This window comes from Onychostoma macrolepis, chromosome 25 (assembly GCF_012432095.1).
Source record: "Onychostoma macrolepis isolate SWU-2019 chromosome 25, ASM1243209v1, whole genome shotgun sequence".
NCBI classification, from domain to species: domain Eukaryota; kingdom Metazoa; phylum Chordata; class Actinopteri; order Cypriniformes; family Cyprinidae; genus Onychostoma; species Onychostoma macrolepis.
Window position 1 is genome coordinate 16,164,832 of NC_081179.1, and position 26,932 is coordinate 16,191,763.

The 26,932-nt window shown below is 36.1% G+C and overlaps 1 protein-coding gene across 3 annotated transcripts in view; it reads right to left on the reverse strand.

Moving 5' to 3' along the window:
• Positions 1–26,932, reverse strand: part of otud7a (OTU deubiquitinase 7A) — an 89,263-nt gene that overhangs the window by 6,470 nt on the left and 55,861 nt on the right. For all 3 annotated transcript variants that reach the window (XM_058767219.1, XM_058767220.1, XM_058767221.1), the window contains 7 exons: positions 22,129–22,311; positions 20,566–20,784; positions 18,562–18,663; positions 18,247–18,374; positions 13,468–13,580; positions 9,402–9,529; positions 7,423–7,572 (listed from right to left, as the gene is read on the reverse strand). In XM_058767219.1, coding sequence (XP_058623202.1) covers positions 7,423–7,572; positions 9,402–9,529; positions 13,468–13,580; positions 18,247–18,374; positions 18,562–18,663; positions 20,566–20,784; positions 22,129–22,311 — 1,023 coding nt within the window. The remainder of the gene's footprint in view (positions 1–7,422; positions 7,573–9,401; positions 9,530–13,467; positions 13,581–18,246; positions 18,375–18,561; positions 18,664–20,565; positions 20,785–22,128; positions 22,312–26,932) is intronic.

Sequence of the window (26,932 nt, forward strand, 5' to 3'; positions counted from 1 at the left end):
TGGAATTACAATGTCATATCATTACCGTATCATGGTACCAGCACAGTACTTTTTTGTGAAGGTTTGGGGAGGATGACAAAAGAACACAATTGTCAATGGCTACTTTTTTGTATTCAATTCCTCCAATGGAGCTTGGTGAGGCAAACCAAAGAGCACAGAGATGAATCATCACATTGTAAACGTTGATTTGAAGAAAAAAAAAAAACTGAGGTACAAAAAGGCAAAATGAAAGATTTAGCTGTAACCTTCAGAAGCAGAACGTATTTACTGAAAAGGTTGTAACCACTTTCAAATCATACTGAAGCAAACAGATGGCTACATGAGACAAATTTAGGCTTGGTACTAATGCTGTTTTCACACCTGGCTCATTTGGCGCATATGTTTTGGAACCTGGCACATTTTCTTTCTTAGATCAAATGGTTTAGGCATATATGAACATGACAATCGTACCAAAACAATCATGCAAAATCGTCTGGACAAGGTGGTCTCGGCCTGGGACTATGGAGTGATTCTGACTCAATTATGTCATTTACAATACTCCATGGGAGTGGGAGGTCGCTGCTAAGCTGTTATGATGTGTTTCTTGCTGATTGAAGGATCAAAGTCTCTCCTCAGGCTTATGGGTAGCCAAGTGTAGTTCTACAACAGAAATTTGGCAATTAAAGAAACATTTTTGGGAATAAAGCCAAGATAACACTGACTAAAAGAAGAATATATCATTGCTTCGCAATCTCAAATCTCATATACAACTATGGTTCTTTAAAAGGAATGTTGTTCCAAGACCAACAGAAGATGTTGATCCGAAAAAACATCAAAGTTGCCAAAAATCATTTACCCCAACCATGACGTTCTTTTCACTGTTATTGAAACACATACATTTCTGGCGCATTTGAGGCTATGAGGTTTCGTCCAGCATTTTGTGGGTCAAATTCTTGGGGAGTCACACCAGGACAAGAAAGAGCATCCAAAGTCCAAACTGAAAGTAATGTAGGTGGAATTCCCAAAGCAGAGCACACACTGTGCAGAATAACACACAGAATCGTACACGTGGGCATGCACTCATACATAGACCTAACCAACAAGTACCCCATTGTGTTCCCCATCGCACACACAGATACAGTTTCCCACCAGAGCAGGGTCAGACAGTGAACGCTGGAGCTATGTGGGGTTTTGTCCCGACTCCTACACTGCAGCTGTCCTCCCTTCTCTGGCCCGGCATACACACTCACACGCTTCAGCTCGCACTGTTGTTACCATTTGGGCCGGTTCCAGGTCCAAACACCACCACTGCCAGTTCTACCCTGAGGGACTGGAGCATAATGTATTTTGTATCTCTTCTGGCAGTCATGTAGACCTGTCCTTGACTGACCTGCCTCAACCACATACGTTCAAAACTGTGACGTCAAGGCCACTCTCTCTGAAGGAACGAGGGGCGTTGATTCCTCAAGTATCTGTTGGTATTCAGTACCCCTACATTGCCTGTCTGTTGTTATAACTGAAATACTTTGACTGGATAAACAAGCGAGTGATAATGGACGAGTAATCAGGAGGTGACGAGACTGCAAATAAGGTCTTTCGCTGAGCGCTGCGGTGATAATACAAACAGAAGTTGTTGACAGACAACATTGCTCATGGAGTCTGACATGCTACATTACAAGCGCATTACATGCAGAGTTTATTCTGTTGGCACGAGGGGGACGTTGATGTATGCCGAGTGGATCTGGCTGCACGACATGGCACCGCCTCAGGAAAGTTAGGCAATGAGCGGGAATATCTGTCATGTGAGGCATGTGTGATATAATCCTTTTGAGAGTGACTCCCATAGCATTATTTCCCGGGATCGTTGTGGTTTTCTTGACTCTCCCCCCTCTAGTGGGTGATATCAATCACTGCAGTTGCGCCCACTGAAGAAAACAATTAGTCCGCCTTAGTCACGCAAACCGTGCTTATGCTTGATGAGGTGTGAATTCAGGAGTTTTCGTTCACAGTTATGTATTTTACAGCCACCGTAAACAATAATCGTGAGGCTAAACTAAGCTTCATCGTGAATCTCTGAAACATGCGTGGGAATGTGATTGCCTAGATATTTTCCAGAGCCACATAAAACACGCAATCTGTATACGGAAATATCCGTAGGCCTCCTGATGCTTACCACTGATTGCGTTGTGAGGAATCTGGATGTTTTTAACCCAAGCTTGGCGTGAGTTGGTCATGGCACAAGAAGGTTTTTCATTCTTTCAAGATGAAACTTTAAAAGCTGCCTACCAAATGCCAATGAAAATAGAGGTCTTCGTAAAGCTGGACAGGCGTGTCTTAAAATAGCAACGCATGTTTCCTGTTGGTTGACTGGTGTCATATAAAGTGTAACCACAGAAAAATGAAGGTGCATTAAAGAAGTGCTAGCATGGCACGTCACAGTGAAACCATTCAGTAGGCTATGTCTGCAACGCGCAGGAAAATCAAAGAGAAAAGTTGATGAAAGATATTTGACCACATTTAGTTCTCCTTGACAAATACTTTCAGCTAACGGCTAATCTTAAGGAACAGGGAAAAGTTTTGCTATCTTTATACTGAACAACTGATGATTTCATGAAAACAGCTTAATAAAGGGAATAAACAACATTTTATTTACAAAAAAGGCAAAAAAAAAAAAAAAGAAAGAAAATGTTTCTGTAAGCTGTAGAGTTATAGCAAATACAATTATCTTAATAGAGCCAATGTAAAGTCCCCACCATGATATAATAGCTGCGTCCAAAACCGCTCCCTATCCCCTATGTAGTGCACTATATTGTGTGTCGGCCATTTTGTAGTGCTGTCTGAATTCTGAGTGAATGACTTCATTCCCTACATTCGTTCACTATTTTATACCCACAATGCACTCTGATTTCGAGTGTACACCCGATATACACTCGCTGAGGCACTATTTCCCACAATCCAATGCGGAGAACCAACGAGCTGGAAGAGTGTGAATGAGAGATGCCGTTTACATCTTTCATGTTTTACTAATTTACTGAGGTGGCGTTGTTGTTAACTTACAAAAGATGATAGAGATGTGATGATAATTTGGTGGATGATTTAAAAAATAAATTCGCTAATCACCTGTACGTAGTATCTTCATTCTAATGTAAAACTAACTTTTCTAATATTGTGCACTCAACTGAATGAGTGAAAGAGTGAGTGAGTGAGCGATTTTGGAAACAGCTGTGTGAGATTCTGAACATTCATTTTTATTTTTTTAAGAAGAATCACAAGAGCAAAGAGCCTAAAATAGGCTACTTATGTAAATACACCATAAATTCACCCAGCTTTCTCCAGTGTTGACACATTTCCTATTGAAACGGGAAGTTTGAACTAGACTGAAAGGCTTGTCCCTTTTATTTACTTATTTATTTTAAACGCTTTAATTTACATCACAGCTGTTAGCGTTGCTATTTTCTATTGCTAGTTAGAAGAATGCAGTATTAAGGGGTGGGGCCTTTTTCATTCTAAAAGATTTGATTGGACACAAAAATTTACCCGCCCACAAGTGCAGGATGAGTCATCAAGATTTTTGCTCTGCTTTTGTAGAAGAGAAAGACAAAAATGTCAATGTGCAAATATGCTAAAAACTTATTTTAGTAACAAAAATTATTTTAGTAACATTTAGAAGTACACTAATATATAAATGTTAGCTTCAAAGCTAGCATACATCGAAAGCCACAAGTGAAACATTTCACGGGTCTCTCTCTCTAACACACATACACACACACACACAAGAGTCTCAGTGTTCTCGGGAAACCGCTGGCACCTGAACACACACTGGGCAGACGGGCACTCCCTGGCAGACCCAAGCGGAAGATCCGGGGGGAGGGGGTATCACCCACCAAGACAGCCACACAGAGACAGACTCTCCGTCGGGAAGTGGAAGAAGGGAGGTAGGGTTTGGGAGGAGCAGATTAGGGCCTAAACCACATACAGTGGTTGGCTTGGACTGATCTGCCCTAAATGGCAGAGGCCAAGCAGTTCTTTAGGGAAAGATAGAGAGAGAGAGAGAGAGAGAGAAAGAAAGCGGGTAAGAATAGAATCAGGGGAAATGAGTCAGAAGGAGAAGCCTTATTGTGTGAATGTGTGCACTTGTGTAAAGGAGTGGTAAACGTGTATATGGGGCCTCATGGTGCTAACCGTCTCCAGACACACGGCAACAGATGACCTCATTCGGCTCAGAGGAAACCAAGGCAGGCGCTCCTTCACCTCACTTCATAGCATGAGTAGTGCTTCCCAACTAGATGTATTTTTTTTAAGTTTTAGATTTTGGGTCATTAAATACATAGGACTTCAATTTTAAAGTTGCTGATGGTTTTAAAAAACGAATTGTGATCAATCTCGTCATTTTTCTTCAATGATTTTTCTTTCTGTTTATGAAAAGAAAACAAAATAGTATGTGTATTCATACAAACTGACGTTGTCAGTTTGTATGAATGAGATCTATACAATTTGCATGTGATTTTTCATACTTGTGGAACGATTATTGTTTAATTTCACCATACAAAACTGCAAATAACTTTTATGAATAAATTTGCTATTAGGTCATTCTTAAGGAAAGTTTCTAACCTGTCAAAACTAGCTCAGGTCTTATGAAACTACTTGTTAGTCAGTCAAATGTGCTTAGTTTAAAAGTATAATACAATATAATATAATACATAAATGACACGTTTCTAAAAAAGAAAAAGGTAATCCCCCAGTTTCCTGTGGATAAATTACACACTTCACAGAAAGGTGGAGGTATTCCAGACGGGAGTGTGCAAGGTGTTTTTCTTTTATTTTCCGAGTAGCCAGTCATTCATATCCTGGAGAAATGTGACTACAGTGAAGGCCTCTAATCTGTCAACAACCCGCTGCTTCAAACCGACCACATGCTTTTGGGGTCAATGGGTGCATGAGGGTATGCAAGGAGTTTCCTGCGTTTAACAGAAGGACAGCGCGCCATCTAGCGGGATAAACACTCAACCAGTGGTTCTCTATATCACCCAGACATGTTATTTACATAAACTACAGACAATGCTGTCTATATTCAATTTTATGGCACAAAATATGGTGCATCAAATATGCTTTTTAGAGAGTTATTTATTGTCAAACTAACTTGTGACTGGGGCTAGTTGTCAATTTTTTTACTTTTTTCTAACGAACATTTATCAGGGTTGGTTCATTTCTGTTTTGACTACAAAAAAAAAAAAAAAAACAATTTTAAATTTTTCACTGTTATTACAGGGCATGTTTTCACAATATATGGGGCAAGTTGTCATAATGGAACCTGACAAAAAAAACAGACTGTTATACGACTTTTGCCTGTATTCTGAATGGTATGACAAATATAAAACACAATATAAAAACTGCAAAATTCAAAGTAAAAGAAAAAAACTTTTTGGTATAAAATCATAAGACCTAAAACATATGTGAAAACTTAAAGCGATAGTTCACCCAAAAATTCTGTCATCCTCAAGTAGTTCCAAACCTGTATGAATTTATTTGTTCTGCCGAACACAAAGGAAGATATTTTGAAGAAAGTTTGTAACCAGGCTGTTTTGGGGCACCATTGACTTCCATAGTAGGAAGAAAAAAAATACTATGGAAGTCAATGGTGCCCCAGAACTGCTCTGTTTCCCACATTCTTCAGAATATCTTCTTTTGTGTTCAGCATAACAAAGACACTCATACAGGTTTGGAACTAGTTGAGGGTAAGTAAATGATGACAGAATTTTCATTTTTGGGTGAACTATCCCTTTAATAGTTATAAAAGAAATATAGCCCATGTGACAACTAGCCCTGGTGTCCCCTACAATATTCATTTGATTTCTGATGGTGTCCAAAGGTCTCATGCCACAGACAAGGTTTTGCTCATCCTTGGCAGTTGGTGTGTGTTTGTGCCTGGCAAATGCCCTGACTGTGAGACAACTGCAGTGTGTATGTGTGTGTGTGTGTGTATGTGAAGAGAACAGCTTGTACTGTACTGACAGCTTCAGTGTGTCAGTGAAACGGGGGTTGGAGAGAGAGAGAGAGAGATAAGCATGCGTGGATCTCTGCCTGCATTCCCATTCAGCCCTATACAACATCAGCCTGTTGTGTGTTGTTTTACCGCACGCTCAAACTGGCACCACTGCAGTGAACAGACAGACTTCTGAGGGGGCGGGGCACATTATAGTGCATATTACACTCTACTGTACAGATCGCAAGATAGACCATAATGGTCTAGAACAGAGGTTCTAATTCAGACAGACAGATAATAATGTCCTTAACTGGGAGCCAGACTCCCTGAGAGAGTCTGAAACAGTATATTAAACTGTATAATTCCTTTTTTTTTTTCCTCTGTCTCAATCTCTAATCGACTGGAGTCTACAAAATGTGCTTTTAATAATTGATCAAAGGTAATTAGATTTCAGGTCTGCATTATTCATTTAGAATTAGATGGATTCAAGTCCATTCTTTGCAAAAAAATTCTAGATCATTTCAGTGGAATGAATGAACCAGCAAACAAAATAATTACACTTCAGGGTTATACACTTATTCAGAATTGCATACTAATATGCTTTTCATACTAATTCTACAGTATGCAGTATACATAATGTGCACAGTATGCCCATTTTCAATATGCATGGAATACCTGGAGTTCAAGAGTGACTAATGAACCAGAAATAATACTACCTGGGAATTTCAACATTAGATTATGTAAAAATTGTCACTTTGTAATAATATAATATAATATAATAAATATAATATAATATAATATAATATAATATAATATAATATAATATAATATAATATATAATATAATATAATATAATATAATATAATATAATATAAAATAATATATTAGTCACGCATTAAAAATAAATCAATTATTTTCTTTATTTTCATCACATAAATGGGTGATAGTAAAATTCTATACTATTTTGTATAATAAATATTTTAAAAATGAAATGCTACAACTGCATTTAGGCATCACATCACAACATTATAAAGTACAAAATTGATATTTATTTTGAAATTTTCCAAAGACTACATTTAGCAGTGTTATTATTCATGTTTTAAAGATTAAATTTAAGTGAGTATTGTATGATGGCAAAGGTAATCTAAATGTAAAAATATGTGAAAATAAGCATGCACAATTAAATATCCAATATCAATACTGATACTGTTTTATGCTATATTCGTGGCTTGTATTTACTTCAATATCTAGAACAGATTTTAAATAGGTTTTGTTTACTAAATTATTGCCTGTAAAACTATTTCATCTACTTAGCATACCTGCCCTAAAGCATCTGACTGGAATTAACTGCAAAACCTTTAGAGTCTACATTGGATTTTCTATCAGTTAGACATATTTACTTAACCCCGGCTGTATCATCACGTTATGTGATTGTTTGATTCAGTCTGCTGTGTGTCTACCTTGCTCTCTCTGCTGGTCTCTCTGCTCCATGGACACCAGGGCTGAGAAGTGGGCCTGGTCGTAGGCCAGCACCAGCGGGGAACAGTGACAGCGGTTGGGAGGCACCTCCAATGGCAGGTACAGCCCTCCAAAGGGAATGGGTGCAAACGCTGCAAGGTTTAAGAACAACAAATGGTTCATTTGTCTGTATGACACTTATATGAATATATTTTAAAGTTAAAGACTAAATTCATACTAAAATGTTTCATTGACATTGGTGGAACTGAATCTTAAAGGTGCCATAGAATGGAAAACTGTGTTTACCTTGGCATAGTTGAATAATAACAGTTTTGTACATGGAAATGACATACCGTGAGCCTCAAACACCATTGTTTCCTCCTTCTTATGTAAATCTCGTGAATAAAAAAGACCACTGAAAAATAGGCGAATCAGAACATAACACCGACTGTGGCGTAACAGTCGGGATCACTAATAGTTACGCCCCCAACATTTGCATATACCCTCCCATGTTCTATGCCAGACGCCGGCCGAACCATCAGAAGTTCTGCAGGTATTATGAAGAAACAAGTGAGGACAACAACGAAAATGGCAGATCATGGAAATAAATGTTATGTTCCAGGCTGTGCAGGGGATGTGAAGTGCAGGGATGGGTTTGTGTGTATTCAGAAAGGCACGGAAAGCAAATAACGCATTCTAATAAAATAACGCGAGCCACTAAAGGGACATGGTTAGCTCACTTGCTAGCGGTAGCCTGTTAAATTACATAAGATTTCACTTACCACATAAACAGAGTAAGGAGAGATGACTGAGGATGATGGCAAATGATTTACAGATCCTGAGCACCACTGACAAGCATACAATCTTTTAAAATGTGTGGTAAGAACTGCCGCTCCATAGTATAAACAGAGTTTGTGCAATGGCGAATCTCGAAAGTGCAAGTGAAACTAAACAGCAGTTTCAGTGCCCCGCATATTAATAGCGGCTCCCTGATGCCCGCATTTTATTTACAGTATAATTACCCAATGATATAACTGCGCGAGAAAGTATTGAAATATATATTTTCCCTGTGTTTCCTTCCTGTAAGCTACTGAAATGAGCCGCACTGTGAAACAGCCAATCAGAACAGAGCTCAACATTGAGCCGCACTGTGAAACAGCCAATCAGAGCAGAGCTCAACATTATTATTCATGACCCTTCCAAATAAGGTAATAACCGACCGTTTAATTCTAGGGAGAAATCCTAGTGTTGTAAATGGACATGTAAAACCGTTTCTGGCGAATTTCTGCCCTTACCTAAGCCACATACCTTCTATGTAGATATCAGAGAACAATTTAAAATATTGTATCAATGCATTCCATGGCACCTTTAAATGAATAATTCATATAAAAATTCAGATAATCTTTTTAAATAAGGTTAATCTTCCCCTCCAGTGGATCATCTTTGGGTCAGTCCGAATTTGTGAATTAATCATTTAGAATCTTGAATTGATTCATTGAAAAGGTTTGACTCAAAAGAATAGTTTGTTAATTAAACTACTTCTCTCATGAGCATTACAAGGGGAACTAGGGAAGAAGTCAGTATTTTCCAGTTTCCAGACAACAGTTTCTCACATAAAACTTTCATATGGATTCAGAACACTGGCAATATATTGGTCAACTCAAATGTTCTGCTTTGTGTCAGTTTTGAAGTTTGTGAGAATGGAATGACATGAGGGTGCGTAAATGACATAATTTAAATTTTTAATCCTTTAAAAGCATTCAAGCATGTAATTACAGTCACACAAAGTTGAGTTATCATGTGTTTAATAACTCTTGATAACAGCTTTAATTGGTTTTCAACTAGAAAATAAAGTTGTTTTCCACTGAAATAGGTTTTAAATAGAAAACACAATGAAGCCCTCTAGTGGTATGAATAAAAAACTGCACATTTTCTAGCTGGTAAAGCAAATGTGGTTGAGTTGTTGGATTGTGAGTCTTACCTTCCCCTCCAGAGTCTCTGAGCATGGTGTCAGCGATCACCACGATAGGTCTTCTCAGAACATGGGCCAGTACAAACACATGAAACTCCTCCAAGCTCTCGTAAACCGGGTCTTCTGAGTTATCCACCCTTTAGGAGACAAACATACACATACAGTGACATAGTTGACAAACAATATGATTCTTTGTTTATTGATGCAAGTAAGAAAATTAAACCAAGGTACAGCAGCTTCCAGTTCACCATAATGTTATGTCTAAAGATCGACAACTAATTCAAGTGAGCTTTAGACTTGACCTGGCTGGGTATATAAAACTGCATAAGAATTAGAAGGAGAGATTTTGGATAATCATGTTTTCTAAATCCATTATTATAATGAACTACACTTGCATTCAGAATGGACACACGTCTCTATGCCTACTACTACTACTTTTTAAATAATACCATGCAAAGCACGCTTAGGATGTGAAAAGTGTGTTTTTGAAAAAACATAATAATAGAAATTATCAGTACTAACCACCAAACCACACACACTCATACTCATCTACGCTGCCTTCAGAAAACAAGCAACAAAGTCACATTTATAGTAATATAGTAACATAATATAACACCTCATACCGCATATTCAGTAACATAACAATAGAACATCTTGCACCTAATTATGTCATGAATACATTTCAGAAGTATCAAATTTAAATATATCACCTACAGTATTGATGCAGGAATTAAAGGGATAGTTCACCAAAAAATTTAAATTCTGTCATAAATTACTCACCCTCATGTCGTTCCAAACAAGACCTTCGTTCATCTTTGGAACACAAATTAAGATATTTTTTGATGAAATCCGAGTGCTTTCTGACCCTGCATAGACAGCAACACAACTACCACGTTCAAGGCCCAGAAAGGTAGAAAGGACATCATTAAAATAGTCCATTTAACATCAGTGGTTCAACTGCAATTTTATGAAGCTATGAGAATGCTTTTTGTGTGCAAAGAAAACAAAAATAACTTTATTAAACAATTTCTTCTCTTTCGTGCCAGTGTTTGGCACACGTTCATGACAGTTAAAGTCATTATTTTTGTTTTCTTTGCATACAAAAAGGACTGTTTTAATGATGTCCTTGCTACCTTTCTGGACCTTGAATGTGTAAGTTGCGTTGCTGTCTATACAGGGTCAGAAAGCTCTTGAATTTCATCAAAAATATCCTAATTTGTGTTCCGAAGATGAACAAAGGTCATAGGGGTTTGGAACGACATGAGGGTGAGCAATTAATGACATAATTTTCATTTTTGGGTGAACTATCCCTTTAAAATGAAAACTTCTGACATATTTGTCATATTGTGAGAGTCCAGCATAATGCAAACCTTCCTTTATCCATTGTGGCAATGCGGCCAAACACATAAAAAGCTTTTTAAAAGGCAAACCTCTCCAGCTAATATCCTTCATGCACTGTACCATCACTAACTGGACTATTCTTCATCACGCAGAGCAATTTATTAATGCATCCTTTAAGTTACACTGTCTTTTGAAACCATTCTAGGCTTTTAAAATACTGCATCAGACTTACTAAACATTTTATTGTAAAACTTATTACCTGAATAAACTGTCATTTCAATCTTTTGGTTCTCTTACACAAGTCAAAAAAGGTATCAGTTCATTTTTAGCTCACTATTGTGAGAGCAGACAGAACCTTGATCACTCTGAGAAAAACAGGAAGCTATATTTTCCAATCCAGAAGACTCTGAGGCATGACCAGAGACCTGGCGGTTGATGCTTTCACTTCCAGTCAGCGTGACTTCAGAAGGCAGATTAAAGGTAAGGGGTAAGTTTCCTCCTGAAGCAAGATTTGGTCGAAACTCTTTTGACCGCAGCGCTTCAGTTGACACTACTGAGAAGAGAAACCAAACCAAACTGCTTTCTGCCAGCGCAGAGTTTCCACTACGCTGATCTGTGACCTGAGATCAACTATACTGGTTGACACACTCAGTTAAAGATGAAATAACTTCTGTAGCACTAGCGTCACCAAATGGAACTGCAAAGCTATGGACTGTTTTCAAACAGGTTACCCAAACACTCCTCCTGTCTGCCATTGGTCGAACAAACACTCCAAATGCATGCTATTGGTTGAACCAGTGTTGCTATGCTGGGCAGGTCGGAATACTCAAACTACAAAGAAATGTTTTGAAAACAGCACAGAGGCACAGAGTTAAACTTTTGAGAGGAATCGGGCTACAAGTGGTTTACTTATAGTTGTCTCTGCATGTGAAACTGAGAAAGGAAAAAGTATTTTAACAATGGACTAAAAAAATACACACTTCATATTTAAGGTGTTTCCAGTTTTGTGGTTATGGATTTGAAGGACAAATTCCAGAAAAATCTGAATCATTTTCTAAATCCACTACTTTCAGAACTATGGGTATTCGTGAAGGAATACTAGCATACTGTTTCTGCATACTACATTACACAGTATATACCGGATACTACTTTTAATATAAAAACTGTATGTGTAACAATAATAAGCAATGATAGCATGAAGCTGCTTTGTTGTTATTATCTTGGAAATGAAATGTTTCACCCATAACTTTCCCCACTTTCACGTCGTTCCAAACCTGTACGACTTTATTTCTTCTGTAGAACAAAAAAGAAGATATTTTGAAGAATGTTGAGGTCCAAAAAACAATGGGCCACTGCTGTTATCCTTAACGAAAACAAAATATTTTTGTTAATGGAAATAAAATAAAATAAAATGAAAATACTGGATTAAAAAAAAAAAAACTTAAACTAAATGAAAATTAGAAATGTTGCCTCAGCAACTAATGGGAATACATTGAAGTACTAAAATTAGTAAGTGAAACTAAACAAAAACTAGTGAAAATTACATAAAAAAAATATTACAAATAAAAATGAATTAAATAAAAATTATAATTCAAATTAAAACTAAAACATAAAGGTAAAATCTAATTCAAAATGCTATTAAAAACTATAATAGTATATTAATAATATTAACGTAACACTGCATTGGACCCTATAGACTTCACACAGGTTTGGAAAGACATAAGGGTAAGTAAATAATAATATAATTATTTAGAAATAATTTTGAATTTTAAACAATTAATATAAATTCACCCAAAATTCCCATTTGTTTTTAAAGAAAAAAATAAAAAATAAAAAAAATAAAATAAAAATATATTTAAAGCCTTTTTAAAGATGATTAAAAATTAAAGGCCGATATTACCTTTGGTTCATTTCTCCCACTGAAAATGGGAGGCACACTGCATTGTGGGACACAGTGTTCCACACATTCAGAAAATGTACATTCTGTGCACAGTATACACACTGCAGAAAGAGTAGCAGTAAGTAAGTGTGCTATTCTTAATGAAGCTAAAAAATAGTGTAACACTCCAACCACTACCACCAGGTGGCAGTGTCACACATTTAAATGAACAAAGTGATTTTTCAACCACAAAATAAGCTCAACTTTACTGCATTCTTCTCCATGCATTATAACAGTCCCTTATATAGCAAAAGAAGGTTCTTGATGGGTTCTTTGTATTTTGTCTAATGGCATAGTGTCCATCTAAAGGTCATGAGTTAAGTGAGTTTACTGGATGGAGTTAATCTCTAGTGGCCTCTAATGGCAGCCTGAGTGCATTGAGTGGGTCTGTGGGAACCGTAGATGGGCGTATTGGGACAGTCCATAGTTTGTCATTAGTTTGACTGCATTATATCCAAACTTTGAACTTTGAAGTGGAAATTATTACACATCACCTATGACATACTGGTTAATGCCTTAAAAAAATTTACATACATATTTACAGTAATGTATGTATGAGAATGTTATGATGGGTAAACGTGTAGGAGGCTGATATGAAGTTTTTTTTCTTTTTTATTACTCTGTAGCATTTTATGTAAATTGTACTATTGTTGTAAATGGTTACACAATTTGCATAAGAGGAAGTGTTTGTACTTAAACATCTATACAGTAGGTGGGAATGGAAAGACAACCGAATGTGACATAACAGATGTAACTGTTTGTCTATATATGTGAGGGTGTGTGGGTGAGCATTACCCTCCGCTGGAGTTGCCGTTCTTGCTAAAGTGTGTGCGCGGCTCACTGGAGGCCAGCTTCAGCAATTCGTTCCACTCTCTCTCCCATTCCTCCTCGGTGTACACCAGCCCCGACTACAGAGAGAATATATCGCTGATTTACAACATTTCCCACAACATTACTTGTAACATTTTCACTTGATATTCCACCGGAGATGTCCCATTTTATATCCATCACACCCGTCAAAACCACCTGTGCTCAGATTATAAATTAATACTTCATGTTTATTAAAAACCCAATACTCAAGAAATACAAAGAATTAAACATGTAATAATATAATATTAATTATTTATTTATATGCATTCTTAATTTATTATGCATAGTTTATAGAAATATTTGTATTTATACTGTGTTGTAGATAGAAAGACAGATAGATTACCGTTATATCCTAAAATAAAAATGTGCATTTGAAAAATATAGACAATTTATATTAATTTAATTGTATCATTAATAATTGTATTATTTTTTTATCTCCTTAATTAAATTGTATACTTATTTATTAGAATTTTTTTTTTATTAATATATTTTTTTTGCCATTTTCTGTATTTAAATTATGCATAATATTTGGAAGAATTTAATTTAAAAAAAATTAAAATTATTAAAATTTTTAGATGTCATTTTTAAATATAATTTCCTATTTTGCATAGGTTCTATTGGTAACACCAGGCAAAAAACTAAATGGCTACTTCATACAATAAATGGAATACAGTTATACAATGTTTTCTGTCAGTGGTGACAATAGCAACTGTGCTAAAAATCAGTTTGACAACTGTCTATAATCCATTGCTAAATTTGCCATTATTTGGCAGTTTACATAAACTTTGCATTTGATGGCGCTGAGACACATACAGCAAGTTAAAACATTTCATTAGTAAATGGGAAAGCAGGAGGTTGCACAAACTTAAGCGAAAAACCTATGAACGTATTTAACAAATCTAAATTTTTTCCTCTGTACATGCACTTTTGTTCAATTTTATAGTCTGTTTTATCTCAATGGCATCAATATGCACAAGTTCTATAGGAAACACACCCACTCATTCGCTCTCCTCCACCTCTCACACAAACATTTCCACTTCATCCACACCCACTCGTTTCTTACAGCTAAAATCACTGATACTCGTTCAGCAGAAGCTGATTCAAGAGCTCCGGGCCTTCATGACAATGAAAACAGTGCAGCTAATAAAGAATTCAAGGATTTGCTATCGATCACACTGCTGATTTCCTGTCCTCCGGTATGCTGTTACAGCAATAAGCTTTTACGCTAAAAGCTGTGGAGGAAACACACAAGCTAATCTGCAGAGGTGTTTATGGGGGAGAGCCATTATGAACTGCAGGCTGATGTTTGTGCTTTACAACGACACACTTGGCAGACGGATTCTTACAAAACTACTTGAAGGAAGTGCATATATTGTGCTTGTAACATCTAAGTAGGCACCAAAAGAAATAAATCGAGGACTAAAAAGAAACATGCCTGTGTAAACACAAACCAAACTACAGCTAACACCATATTAGCATAACATGCACTGCTGTGTACAACCCGAATTCCAGAAATGTTGGGACGTTTTTGAAATTTGAATAAAATGAAAACTAAAAGAATTTCAAATCACATGAGCCAATATTTTATTCACAATAGAACATAGCAATAACCATTCCATAACAAATGTTTAAACTGAGAAATTTTTACAATTTTATGCACTAAATGAGCTCATTTCAAATTTGATGCCTGCTACAGGTCTCAAAATAGTTGGGACGGGGGCATGTTTACCATGGTGTAGCATCTCCTCTTCTTTTCAAAACAGTTTGAAGACGTATGGGCATCGAGGTTATGATTTTCTGGAGTTTTGGTGTTGGAATTTGGTCCCTTTCTTGCCTGATATAGGTTTCCAGCTGCTGAAGAGTTTGTGGTCGTCTTTGATGTATTTTTCGTTTAATGATGTGCCAAATGTTCTCTATAGGTGAAAGATCTGGACTGCAGGCAGGCCAATTCAGCACCCGGACTCTTCTACTACGAAGCCATGCTGTTGTAATAGCTGCAGTATGTGGTTTTGCATTGTCCTGCTGAAATACACAAGGCCTTCCCTGAAATACACGTCATCTGGAGGGGAGCATATGTGGCTATAAAACCTTTATATACCTTTCAGCATTCATAGTGTCTTCCAAAACATGCAAGCTGCCCATACCGTATGCACTTATGCACCCCCATACCATCAGAGATGCTGGCTTTTGAACGCTGAACGCTGATAAAACGCTGGAAGGTCTCCCTCCTCTTTAGCCTGGAGGACACGGCGTCCGTGATTTCCAACAAGAATGTCAAATTTGGACTCGTCTGACCATAAAACACTTTTCCACTTTGAAACAGTCCATTTTAAATGAGTTTTGGCCCACAGGACACAACAGCGCTTCTGGACCATGTTCACATATGGCTTCCTTTTTCCATGATAGAGCTTTAGTTGGCATCTGCAGATGGCACGGCGGATTGTGTTTACAGGTAGTGGTTTCTGGAAGTATTCCTGGGCCCATTTAGTAATGTCATTGACAGAATCATGCCGATAAGTGATGCAGTGTCGTATGAGGGCCCTGAAGACCACGGATATCCAACAAAGGTCTTCGGCCTTGTCCCTTACGCACAGAGATTTCTCCAGTTTCTCTGAATCTTTTGATGATGTTATGCACTGTAGATGATGAGATTTGCAAAGCCTTTGCAATTTGATGTTGAGGAACGTTGTTTTAAAAGTATTCCACAATCTTTTTAAGCACTCTTTCACAGATTGGAGAGCCTCTGCCTATCTTTACTTCTGCGAGACTCTGCCTCTCTAAGACATCCCTTTTTTAGCTAATCATGTTACAGACCTGATGTCAATGAACTTAATTAGTTGCTAGATGTTCTCCCAGCTGAACCTTTTCAAAATTTCTTGCTTTTTCAGACCTTTGTTGCCCCCGTGTCAACTTTTTTGAGACCTGTAGCAGGCATCATTGGCAATGAGCTCATTTAATGGATAAAAGTGTAAAACTTCTCCGTTTGAACATTTGTTATGTCCTCTATGTTCTATTTTGAATAAAATATTGGCTCATGTGATTTGAAAGTCTTTTCATTTTCATTTTATTCAAATTAAAAAAAAACGTCCCAACATTTCCGGAATTCGGGTTGTAGTTTACCTATACAAAAAAAGTGGTAAGGATAGTTTTAATATGTAAATAAATATGTAAATAAATTTAAAAAGTATGTTTGAGAACAGATGCTAACATAGTAGCAAAAACTTAGTAGGCTAGTTACAAAATTGAAAATTGCAATAAAATAGGTCAAACCTTTTTAGTATTTGATTTGTTTCCTTAATTGTGTTAAAGTAGACAGCTAAGGAAACAAATTCAGGACTAAAAATAAACATGCATAAACACAAACCAAAACTACCATAAATACAATATTAGCATAATATGCATTGCTGCTATTTACTATTTAGTACAGTGAGGAAATCGGTAGTTTATCTATGAAAAAAAAAAGTACTTAAAAGTACTTAGTGGTAGTATGTTTTGAAGATTAAATATATCAAATCAGTATTTTTGGTATGTTTGAGGAATTGTGTAACAGATGCTAACATGCTAAACAGATGCTAAAACTTAATAGGCTAGTTACAAAATGGCGAAAAAAAATGTTCAAGGAAGTTGACATCTGTCGATCTTCATAACAGAAACAGAAGTGATTTAGAACAGAACGAAAACAATAACGGTGAACCGTAACGCTAATTTATTTCCTTTAATACAGTTTTTCATGATTACATATGACGTGGATTTTTGACGTTTATAAGTGTACACAAGGCTATACATAGAGTGTGTGTGACATAAATTTAATCGTCAGTATAGTGTAGGCTACGCATACTGTACATGCGCAGCCATGCAACTTGAATTTTTTTGGCCACTTGTTCCACAGTAAAAACTGAAACGAATGAGACAAAACAACAACAAACTACTGGAGACGCAACAATAATAGATGCCCCCATTAATGTGTACTTGCGTGAGTGGATTTAGAGAGACATATAGAAGCTTGTTTCCAACATAAACTCGCAATTCTGACTTTCTTTCTCAGAATTATGAGATACATCTGGACCAATAGTCTTGTGGTTAGTGTGCCGATATATAGCATAACTATGCTTGCGGCGACCCCGAGTTCGATTACCATCTCGAGGTCCTTTGCCGACCCTGTCCCCCTCTCTCCACCCAATGTTTTCCTATATGCTCTCTACTGTCCTATCCTATAAAGGCATAAAAGCCCATAAATATAACTTAAAAAAGAAAAGAATGGTGAGATATAAACTCGCAATTGTGAGTTATAAAGTCAAATTTGTAAGGGAAAAAAAGGACTGGCTATTTTCTTACAAGTGTGAGTTTATATTTCACAATTCTGACTTTGTAACTTGCAATTCCATGAAAAAAGTCAGAATTGTGAGATAAGAAGTCGTTACCTTTTTTAAAAAAAATTTCAGTGGCGGAAACGGGCTTCCATAGATACACGCAACTCCAGTTTAAAAGGGTACAAAGTCTCTTTTATCGCTCATAACTTGTGGAGAGAAATCTAGACCAAGATTAAAGGATCAAGATTAAACTTTTCAGTGCACATGTGTTGAACACCTGTGTTCATGCATACTATCTGATGGAGTACACATTGAAAAGCTAAGTGTTCGGTTGTACGCATACACGAAGCATTCGTGCCAGAACTTAAGTATATTTTAGGTTTTAGTTGCCAACCTCTTTGTTCTGTTGAGTTTGTTGCCACCTCCACCTCCTCTTCAGAGCTTCTCTCTCCGCTCCGCTCTTCATCATGGCATACAGACTCTTCCGCAGCACCAGATCCCGGTCATGGAAACCCCACATTCCTGGAAAACACGGATAGCCAGACACACGACACCATATTATTCAGAAACATACAACGGTGAAGTGTTTCTAAATAAAAGAACATCACATGAAATCTGAGACTCAACGGTTCACTTTTTTCCAGGTGTTGCAGGTGTTCAAGCAATACATGTGACAAGTCTGCATGAATGTGAATTCTGAAAGCCTCACCTAAAGAAGCTGCATGCAGAAGACAGTTGCCGTCTCCTGTTGTCGCTAAAGGTAGTAGCTTCTTACAGCTGGTGCACATGGTGGACCACCAGTTTAAACGACCTACAGAACAGTTTAAACACAATGATTTAAGTCAAACATGGACCAATAAACATCACCCAACATCCCATCACGCACTCAAAACTAAAATCAACCTTAAAAGGTTTCTAGTCCTGCAGACAATTATCTTTATTTAATCGTCACAGGCACTGTTTGGTGGTTTGTGATCATCCTAGTGTTGGTTGATTGTGATTTTTCTGTTCATTTTGGGCCCTGAATCCAAAATACATATTTGTTTAGCTTAGTTATAATGCATAGCTCACTAAGCATCGCTTTTTTCCTGGCATGCAGTGGAAGAATGAGCGGTCCTCTGCAGCTCTGGGCCCTGAGGCGGTTTGAACTGGGCATTGACCATTCGCCCACTCTTTTCTCTGGAGCTGGTGAAGCTCACTGCGGGTGAACGTCAGCGCCTCCACCCTCAGCCCCTCTGCCCTCCCTTGGGACAGGGTCTTCCTCCCACAGTCCAAAAGCATTTCCAAAGCCCTGAGGTCATGTCCAACCTGTTAGCATTTTGCTATAGTATTTTGCTAGCACAGGCTGGAAATGCGTCCTTGCAATACTTGATCTTTTGCTAATTAATGTTCTAGTTTAAAACACGTGCCAATTTTTAGAAGCTTTGAGTTTATATGGTTTTGCATCACTTTCAGCAAAAGATTCAATTTCATAACACATCGCAATAAATAATTAAATAAATACGTTTTAAACAAACAAACAAACAAATAAATAAATGATAGTCAAGTAATTGACTCTTATTGTAATTACAATCTTCAGAATTTCTTTTGTGTTTCACTGAAAAAAAAAAAAAAAAATGTAAAGGAATCAGAATCCATATCCTTTGAATGATGTATCCTTTAAATCGTAAAAAATATATATTTTTATAAAACATAAATACAAATAAATACAAATTCAAGGTACATTTTTAAAATACTAAAATTAAAATGAATAATAATAATAATAATAATAATACATTAAAACTATAATTATAAATAAACAACTGAGCTGAGCTAGTAGAATTTTTTTTCAGGTTTCTTTGATGAATAGAAAGTTCAGAAGAACAGCATTTATCTGAAATAGAAATCTTTTGTGACATTATAAATGTCTTTATGTCATCACTTTTGATCAATTTAAAGCATCCTTGCTAAATAAAGTATTAATTTCTATAATTTCTTTCCCCCCCCAAAAAAAATAAAAATGATATTGACTCTCAGCTTTTGAATGGTATAGTGTATAATGTTACACAAGCTTTTTATTTCAGATAAATGCTGATCTTTGGATCTTTCTATTCATCAAAGAATCCTGAAAAAAAATAAGTGTTAGTAAATATTGATAATAATAATAATAAACGTTTCTTGAACAGCAAATCAGCATATTAGAATGATTTACGAAGGATCATGTGACTGGAGTAATGATGCTAAAAATTCAGCTTTGAAATCACAGGAGTAAATTACATTTTAAAATATATTCAAATAGAAAACAATATTTTAAATAGTAAAAATATTTCAAAATTGTACTGTTTTTTCTGTACTTCGAATCAAATAAATGCAGACTTGGTGAGCAGAAGAGACTTCTTTAAAAAACATAAAAAATCGTACAGTTCTAAAACTTTTGACCGGTAGTGTATGTAAAGCATGTCAGAATTTGAATTTTGGGTGACGTATTCTTAAAATCTTCTTTAAATGTTGGTGTTATTGAGCTTTGTTGTATAGGAAGTGCAAGTCTGTGTTTATCGCTTGGTTTTCCTGTTGATCCAAGATGAGAGATTAGATTAATTCGGTCACTGTTGTATTGCGTTGACTCTAGCAGTCGAGTTGGTCTTGTGCAATCTAAGCTGACATTAGTGCTGATGATAAATCACTACAGTGAAGAGCTAGGCCTGGGATTCGCTCTGCCGTGTTTGGGGCTCACCGGCCTGCTCCAGGGCCACCATGGTGGATTGCTCAATGAGGTCACGCTCAATGAAGCTGCGGAAGTCCTCGCTGTACACGCTCAGGTCGGGCAGCTGGAATGTGTAGATGGGCATCTCCAGGGGGAACTGCTCCCTGGCACAATCCCCTGACACCTGCAGCCGGGCCAGGGACATGATGGCAGAGCTGGCATGGGAAATGCCCCGGGACAGACGCTTCTCTGGAAGAAAGAGAGAGAGAGAGAGGAAAGAAAAATCCAATTATTTATAAATATTTCAAACAAATTTACTTTCTTAACAAATGTTCCTCTGGTCTTTTAATGATTATGAATCATCACTGCACAATAAGACAATCAATCAATCAATCAATCAATATTTTTCAAATAAATACGTTTTTCAAAAATGATAATAATAATAATAAATGAAAATATGTTGATTATGAAAATGTATTTATTCTTATTTATTATATCTTAATTATTTTCTTAATAAATGTTAATATAATATTTTATTGGCTATAAATCATCACAATGAATAAATAAATGATTGAATGAATAAATGAATAAATACATATTTAAAATAATAATAAAATATGCTAATTATGAAAACCATTTCTAGTTTTTTAAAATAAAAATTGTATTTACTAAATAAATGTTCCAGGTATTTTAATGTTTATGATGTTTATGTATATCACTGCTTCACAAACAAACAAACAATAAATAAAAACCTTTTTAACTCATTTTAAACAATTTAAAATTGATTTTCTTAAAAAAGTTCCAGGTCTTTTAATATTAATCACCACTGCACAATAAGACAGACAATCAATCAGTCAATCACTGTTTGTTTGATTTTTAAATAAGAAAATATGCTATTTATTATAAACATTTTCCTCATTTTTAAAAAAAAAAAACAATTATTAAATTTTGGTAAATGTAATAACTTTCTCAACCTTTACTTCTTTTGCTTCTGATATCCACGTCCACGTGAGCAGGGAAAAATAATATAAACCAATAATATTTTTTTCAGGAGTACGTTTCAGGATCCAACCAAATCCAAACAAAATGAAATCCAGCCCTATATTATTTTCAATCTTAAAAAATTGCATTAAATAATTTAAAAGCGTTACCAATGTCATTGTATGTTGTCTTAAATGCTATATGATCTAATACAACACAAAATTGCTTCATAATCAATTGAAAAGTTGTGGGTTTAATTTTTGCACCACTAGTGCGTTCATTGGTCAGAAAAACAGATAGCTCCACCCATCACTCACACCATTGGTTGAGCTGATGTTGTTGTTGGGCTTATTGCAATTCTCAGGGAAATCAATCAACAAATGTCTAAAATGTTTAAATTTTTAAATTTATTACAATTGTGATAAAATGGAATAGCGACAGATCTTTTTATCCATATCATAGCGTGCACCAGAGTGAAATGGATTATCGAAAAAGAAGAAAATGCAGGGCATGAATTTTCATTTCGTGACGACTTTAAACTGGTATAGAAGAAAATGTTGAGAAAACAACAATAAATCTCAAGAGGAGGAGCTGTCAGAGAGCTTTGCTCACCCTGAGTGTTGTCCTCTTGTTTCTGAGGGCATTGCTCAGGCTTGCTGATGTGCTGCGGGGTGCTGCTACGCTCCGGCTGCTTGTAGTAACGGCCCTCATTGAAAACGTGGGGCAGGTTGGCAGTGTGAACCTGCCGGAGCTGCTCATAGTCATTGAGAGCGGCGCTCAGGTCCCAGTTTTTACCTGATTCATCATAAACAAACAACAAAATTGATGTTACATTGTGAGAATATGCTAATGCTTTAGCATCAACGGTCTTTCTCTACTTTCTGATTTTCTCTTGCAGGTCAAACTGAAAAACTGTCATGGAGCAGAGAAAATAATCTTGCTGAAAAAAGTTCAATTGTCAACATGTTTGTAGCAATATAATTTACAGTAACAACAGCAAATCCTGTTTAATGCTACAGATGTATAAACTCCGTTGCCCCCCTCAGGACCATAGTTTGTTAGTGGCACAATAATTTGCATCAAAACTAATAAGGTAATCGCAAATATGCTCTCAAAACTATGCTGTGCACCAAATATCCAATAATTATTTCTTTGTTAACACTGACGAACAATATGTCCACAACATCAAAAACTATAATAATGTAATACAAAACTATAATAGTTACATTTGAATTATTTTTACTGTTTGATCATATATATATATATATATATATATGGCATGTAACTCTAGATGGCACAGATTCTAACTCAATCTGACATAATGACATCATTATCACATGGCACAGCTGATTGGTTCTCTCCTGTATCGGTAGCCAATGAGCTCGCTGCTCAACATTCAAATATATGACTAGTGCTCACTGTAGCAGTTTGCAGAGTGCTTCAGAAACCCTCCACCTTCCCCAGCTCCACCTGTATAGATCTGCTACGAGGTGATTCATGTATGCTATATGGGGGTTATTTCATGTATGTTATATGTGCAGCAGCAGTACTTCTTACATGCTCACAGCAGCATGTTGTAGATGTATTGGCAGTAGTAAGTCTCGGTACTTGCTCTACCGCAGCAGCAGTGTAGCAGATCTATTCCACCAAGACCAAATACATTATGTACATTACCATGCCAATCACTCAGAGTTGTCATGAGAGAAATATTTATAAAAATAAAATATTTATAAAAATAAAGCAATTTTGTCATTGATATATTTTATTTCGGTATAAATAAGAATATATATATATATATATATATATATATATATAGATAGATATAGATATACAGATATATATAAAAAACATCAATGCAAAAACAAGTATTATTTCTTTAATGAAAAAGACTCACTTTTTACCAGCTTTTACCATGATTTACAGAAAAAGATGTCATTCAGTGTAGCAATAATTCATGTAACAAAAAATCTTGTCAGACATATTAAGAACAAGAATCATTAGATGACATTAAAAAAAACATTAAATTTTTACATAAATACATCTGTTACACTGAATGATGATGGAACATTATTTCACCCATGTTTTGACATTTTATTTCACAAACGTTATTTGAAACATTAAAGTAAGCACTTGCATATAATAAGCTTTCTGTGTATATCATTTTTTAAAATCTTTTTATCAATTTAATTTGTTGCAGACACCAAAATATTTCAACTTTATAAATATTTAAAAACACACACACACACAAAGCAAAAATGACTGGTGTTTATTTAAAAAAAAAGTCTTAATATTTATTAAATGTCTATTTCAAACTCATTTAAGACTTGTCTTGCTTGAGCCAATAATCACGTTTCAACAATGATTCCATGCCCACTGAAAAGGAGGTCTTTGTTAATAAACATGGCCTGGGCTTTCTCTTTCATTTTGTCAAGCTACTGTTTGAGTGCACCTGTCAACTCCCATAAGGCTTTTCAATCTAATCCCAATTACACCACCTGCCAACACGAGTGCCACAAAACGCTTACAGTTCACATCAAACCCTAAACAATGGAGTTTTGCTTCACATCAAGCCTGAAGATAAAGAGGGACAAAACGATTGTGCTTCTTCTCCAACGTGCTCTGAGCAAAGACAATTTGATGAAAAAACAACCCAGATTTGTGTTTGGTTAAGTTCATTTTGTCTACAGATAGAGAGAACATTCATACCAAGCAAAATGGGAGGAAAATCACAGGAAAGACAGAGAAGCCAAACCCTCTAATGTGAAATGACAGTCACCTCAAGACTCCTACAAACACACACACGCAGCTGCTTCCATGTCCTCCAGCGACTGTCTTATCTCTGTAACCCAAATGCCTTGCAGGGACCAAAGAAACAGGTCGGTCTAACCATCTACAGAGAGATACATACAGCCTGTGTGTGTGTGTGTTTTGCCTATACTGTGGAAAACAAATGTCTCTGCAGGGATAGTAAAACCTGAAATCACCAACATAATGTATTTATTTCATAACATACTACATAATAGATAGATTTTAATAACTAGATTTTAATGCCCACACTGTAAAAAGTGATAACTTGACTTAAAAAAATTGAGGAAACCCATTGTCTTAAAATTTTTAAGTAAATGATCATTTAAAAAAAATAAGTGAAGTGAATTGTCAAGTTCACTTAACTTTTTTTAAAATTATTATTTACTTAATAATTTTAAGTGAACTTGACAATTCACTTTACTTATTTTTTTTAATTATCATTTACTTAAAATTTTTAAGGCAACAGGTTTCCTCAATTTTTTTAAGTTAAGTCAACTTATCATTTTTTACAGTGCAGAGATGCCATTTACTGAAATGTACTCACCCTCAGGCCAGCTGTTTCTTTATCTGAACAGATTTGGAGAAATTTAGCATTACATCACTTACTCACCAATTGATCTTTAGCAGTGAATGGGTGCCGTCAGAATGAGAGTTCAAACAGCTGATAAAAACATCACAATAATCCACAAGTAGTCCCTCAATTAATGTCTTGTGACGTGAAAGGCTGCATGTGTTTACTGTTTTTGCTTGTAAACAGTACTTGATCTATGCATATTTCTCTCCTGTTTCAGACAAGAGGACTTTTTCATTGGAGAAAGCAGTATTATGGATAGAGGACTTGTTTGAAGTTAAAAAAAAAAAAACGTATTGATGGATTTGTTCTTACAAATATGCAGTTTTTTTTTTTACTTCACAAGACATTAACTGATGGCCTGGAGAGGTGTGGATTATTGTGATGTTTTTATCAGCAGTTTGGACTCTAATTCTGATGGCACCCATTCACTGCAGAGGATTCATTGGTGAGCAAGTGATGTAATGCTAAATTTTTACAAATCTGCTCCTATAAGAAACAAACACATCTACATCTTGGATAGGGTTGCCAACTTCAGAAAATGACAATATGGGACAATCACCATTAGGGGGGTGTATACACACGCACACACACACACACATAGAATGCATGAAAATGCGTATCTTTGAATTAAAGACAGCTTATAGACTTAATGTGGTCATTTTGTGTTTCAAGAATAAGGTCCAAGGTTAAGAATTATGCTAGTTACTTAAATATAAAATGTTTTTCTCTATTTAACAACATTACAATAGTGAAAGACGACTTCCCTTACTGATCACATCTCTTGCGCGGCGGGATGTTGGACTCATGAAAAATAATCACGTTGTTTGTTTTCACCAAAACTGATTTACTGAAGTCAAAACACGGATGGAATTGGCGTTAGTGCGAGCGGCGCTTGCTGTGAGGCGGGAACAACCAGCCACTGAGGATTGCGCAGCCTTCCTCAAACAGTTATGTTCACGATTTCTGATTTACTTAACGTATACTGCGTGAGGGGGGCTGTGACTGGACAGCTGTCGTGTCGGTGATCATTCTCAAGTGTCGTGATCAGCACTGCTGCTGCTTTATCAGTCAGTGGTTATCATCAGCGTAGCAGTCAAAAAATGGGACAAGGGAGGTCACATACGGGACAAATCAATTAGGCCCAAAATACGGGACGTCCCGGCTAATACGGGATGGTTGGCAACCCTAGTCTTGGATGACCTGAGGATCAGTGAATTTTCAGCTGCTATTTCTTTAATGACCAGAGGAGACATTTGGACACTTAAATTTAAACTTGAAACAAACAAAAAACAATTCTGTAATCATTTGAAACCTAAAGCATCCATTTTATTTCTAACTGGCAAGTCTCCCATCGGTCAGTCTGGGCAGAGTTATTACATTCTTCCTGTAGCCTATGTAGCACCAGAACCCACATCAATCAATACAAATCTCATTGTAGTTTATGGATTTGCTCATCCTTTGACCAGCCAGAAATTATAAAAGACATTTTAAAGCTTAATCGAATGACCGCTCAGCACCTCTGATACATGCGTTTCGCAGATTGCTAAGCATTATGGGTCTCAATCAATGTGCTGATGGCAGTTTCCTGTTGACGTCCCCTCCTCTGTCTGTCCTTTAGATTTACAATTGGATTTTGCAGACATTATCACATATTGTGGACACATTCAGAGCACACAATATAAAATATTTCAATCATTTCCGAAGCAGAAATTCTTTTCATCTTAGGTCAGTGTTTTAAAATTCCAGAGCTGTTTGCAAACATGGTCAAACACCTAATTTAATTAAACAAGTACCCATGGGAGCTTTGATGGCAAAAGGTTAGCAGGATTTTAAAGAAAAAAAAAACCCTGTCCAATTTTAAAAAATAAAAAATCAGCTTTATTCAATAATGATATTGAACTGATTCCAGATATTCCATAATACTGTACAGTATCTCTATACAATTTGTTTTCTATTCATATTTATGTTTATACAAATTTATTTGTATACTTCAAATAATTGTCAGATTAATTTTTACTATTTATCTCTACTATA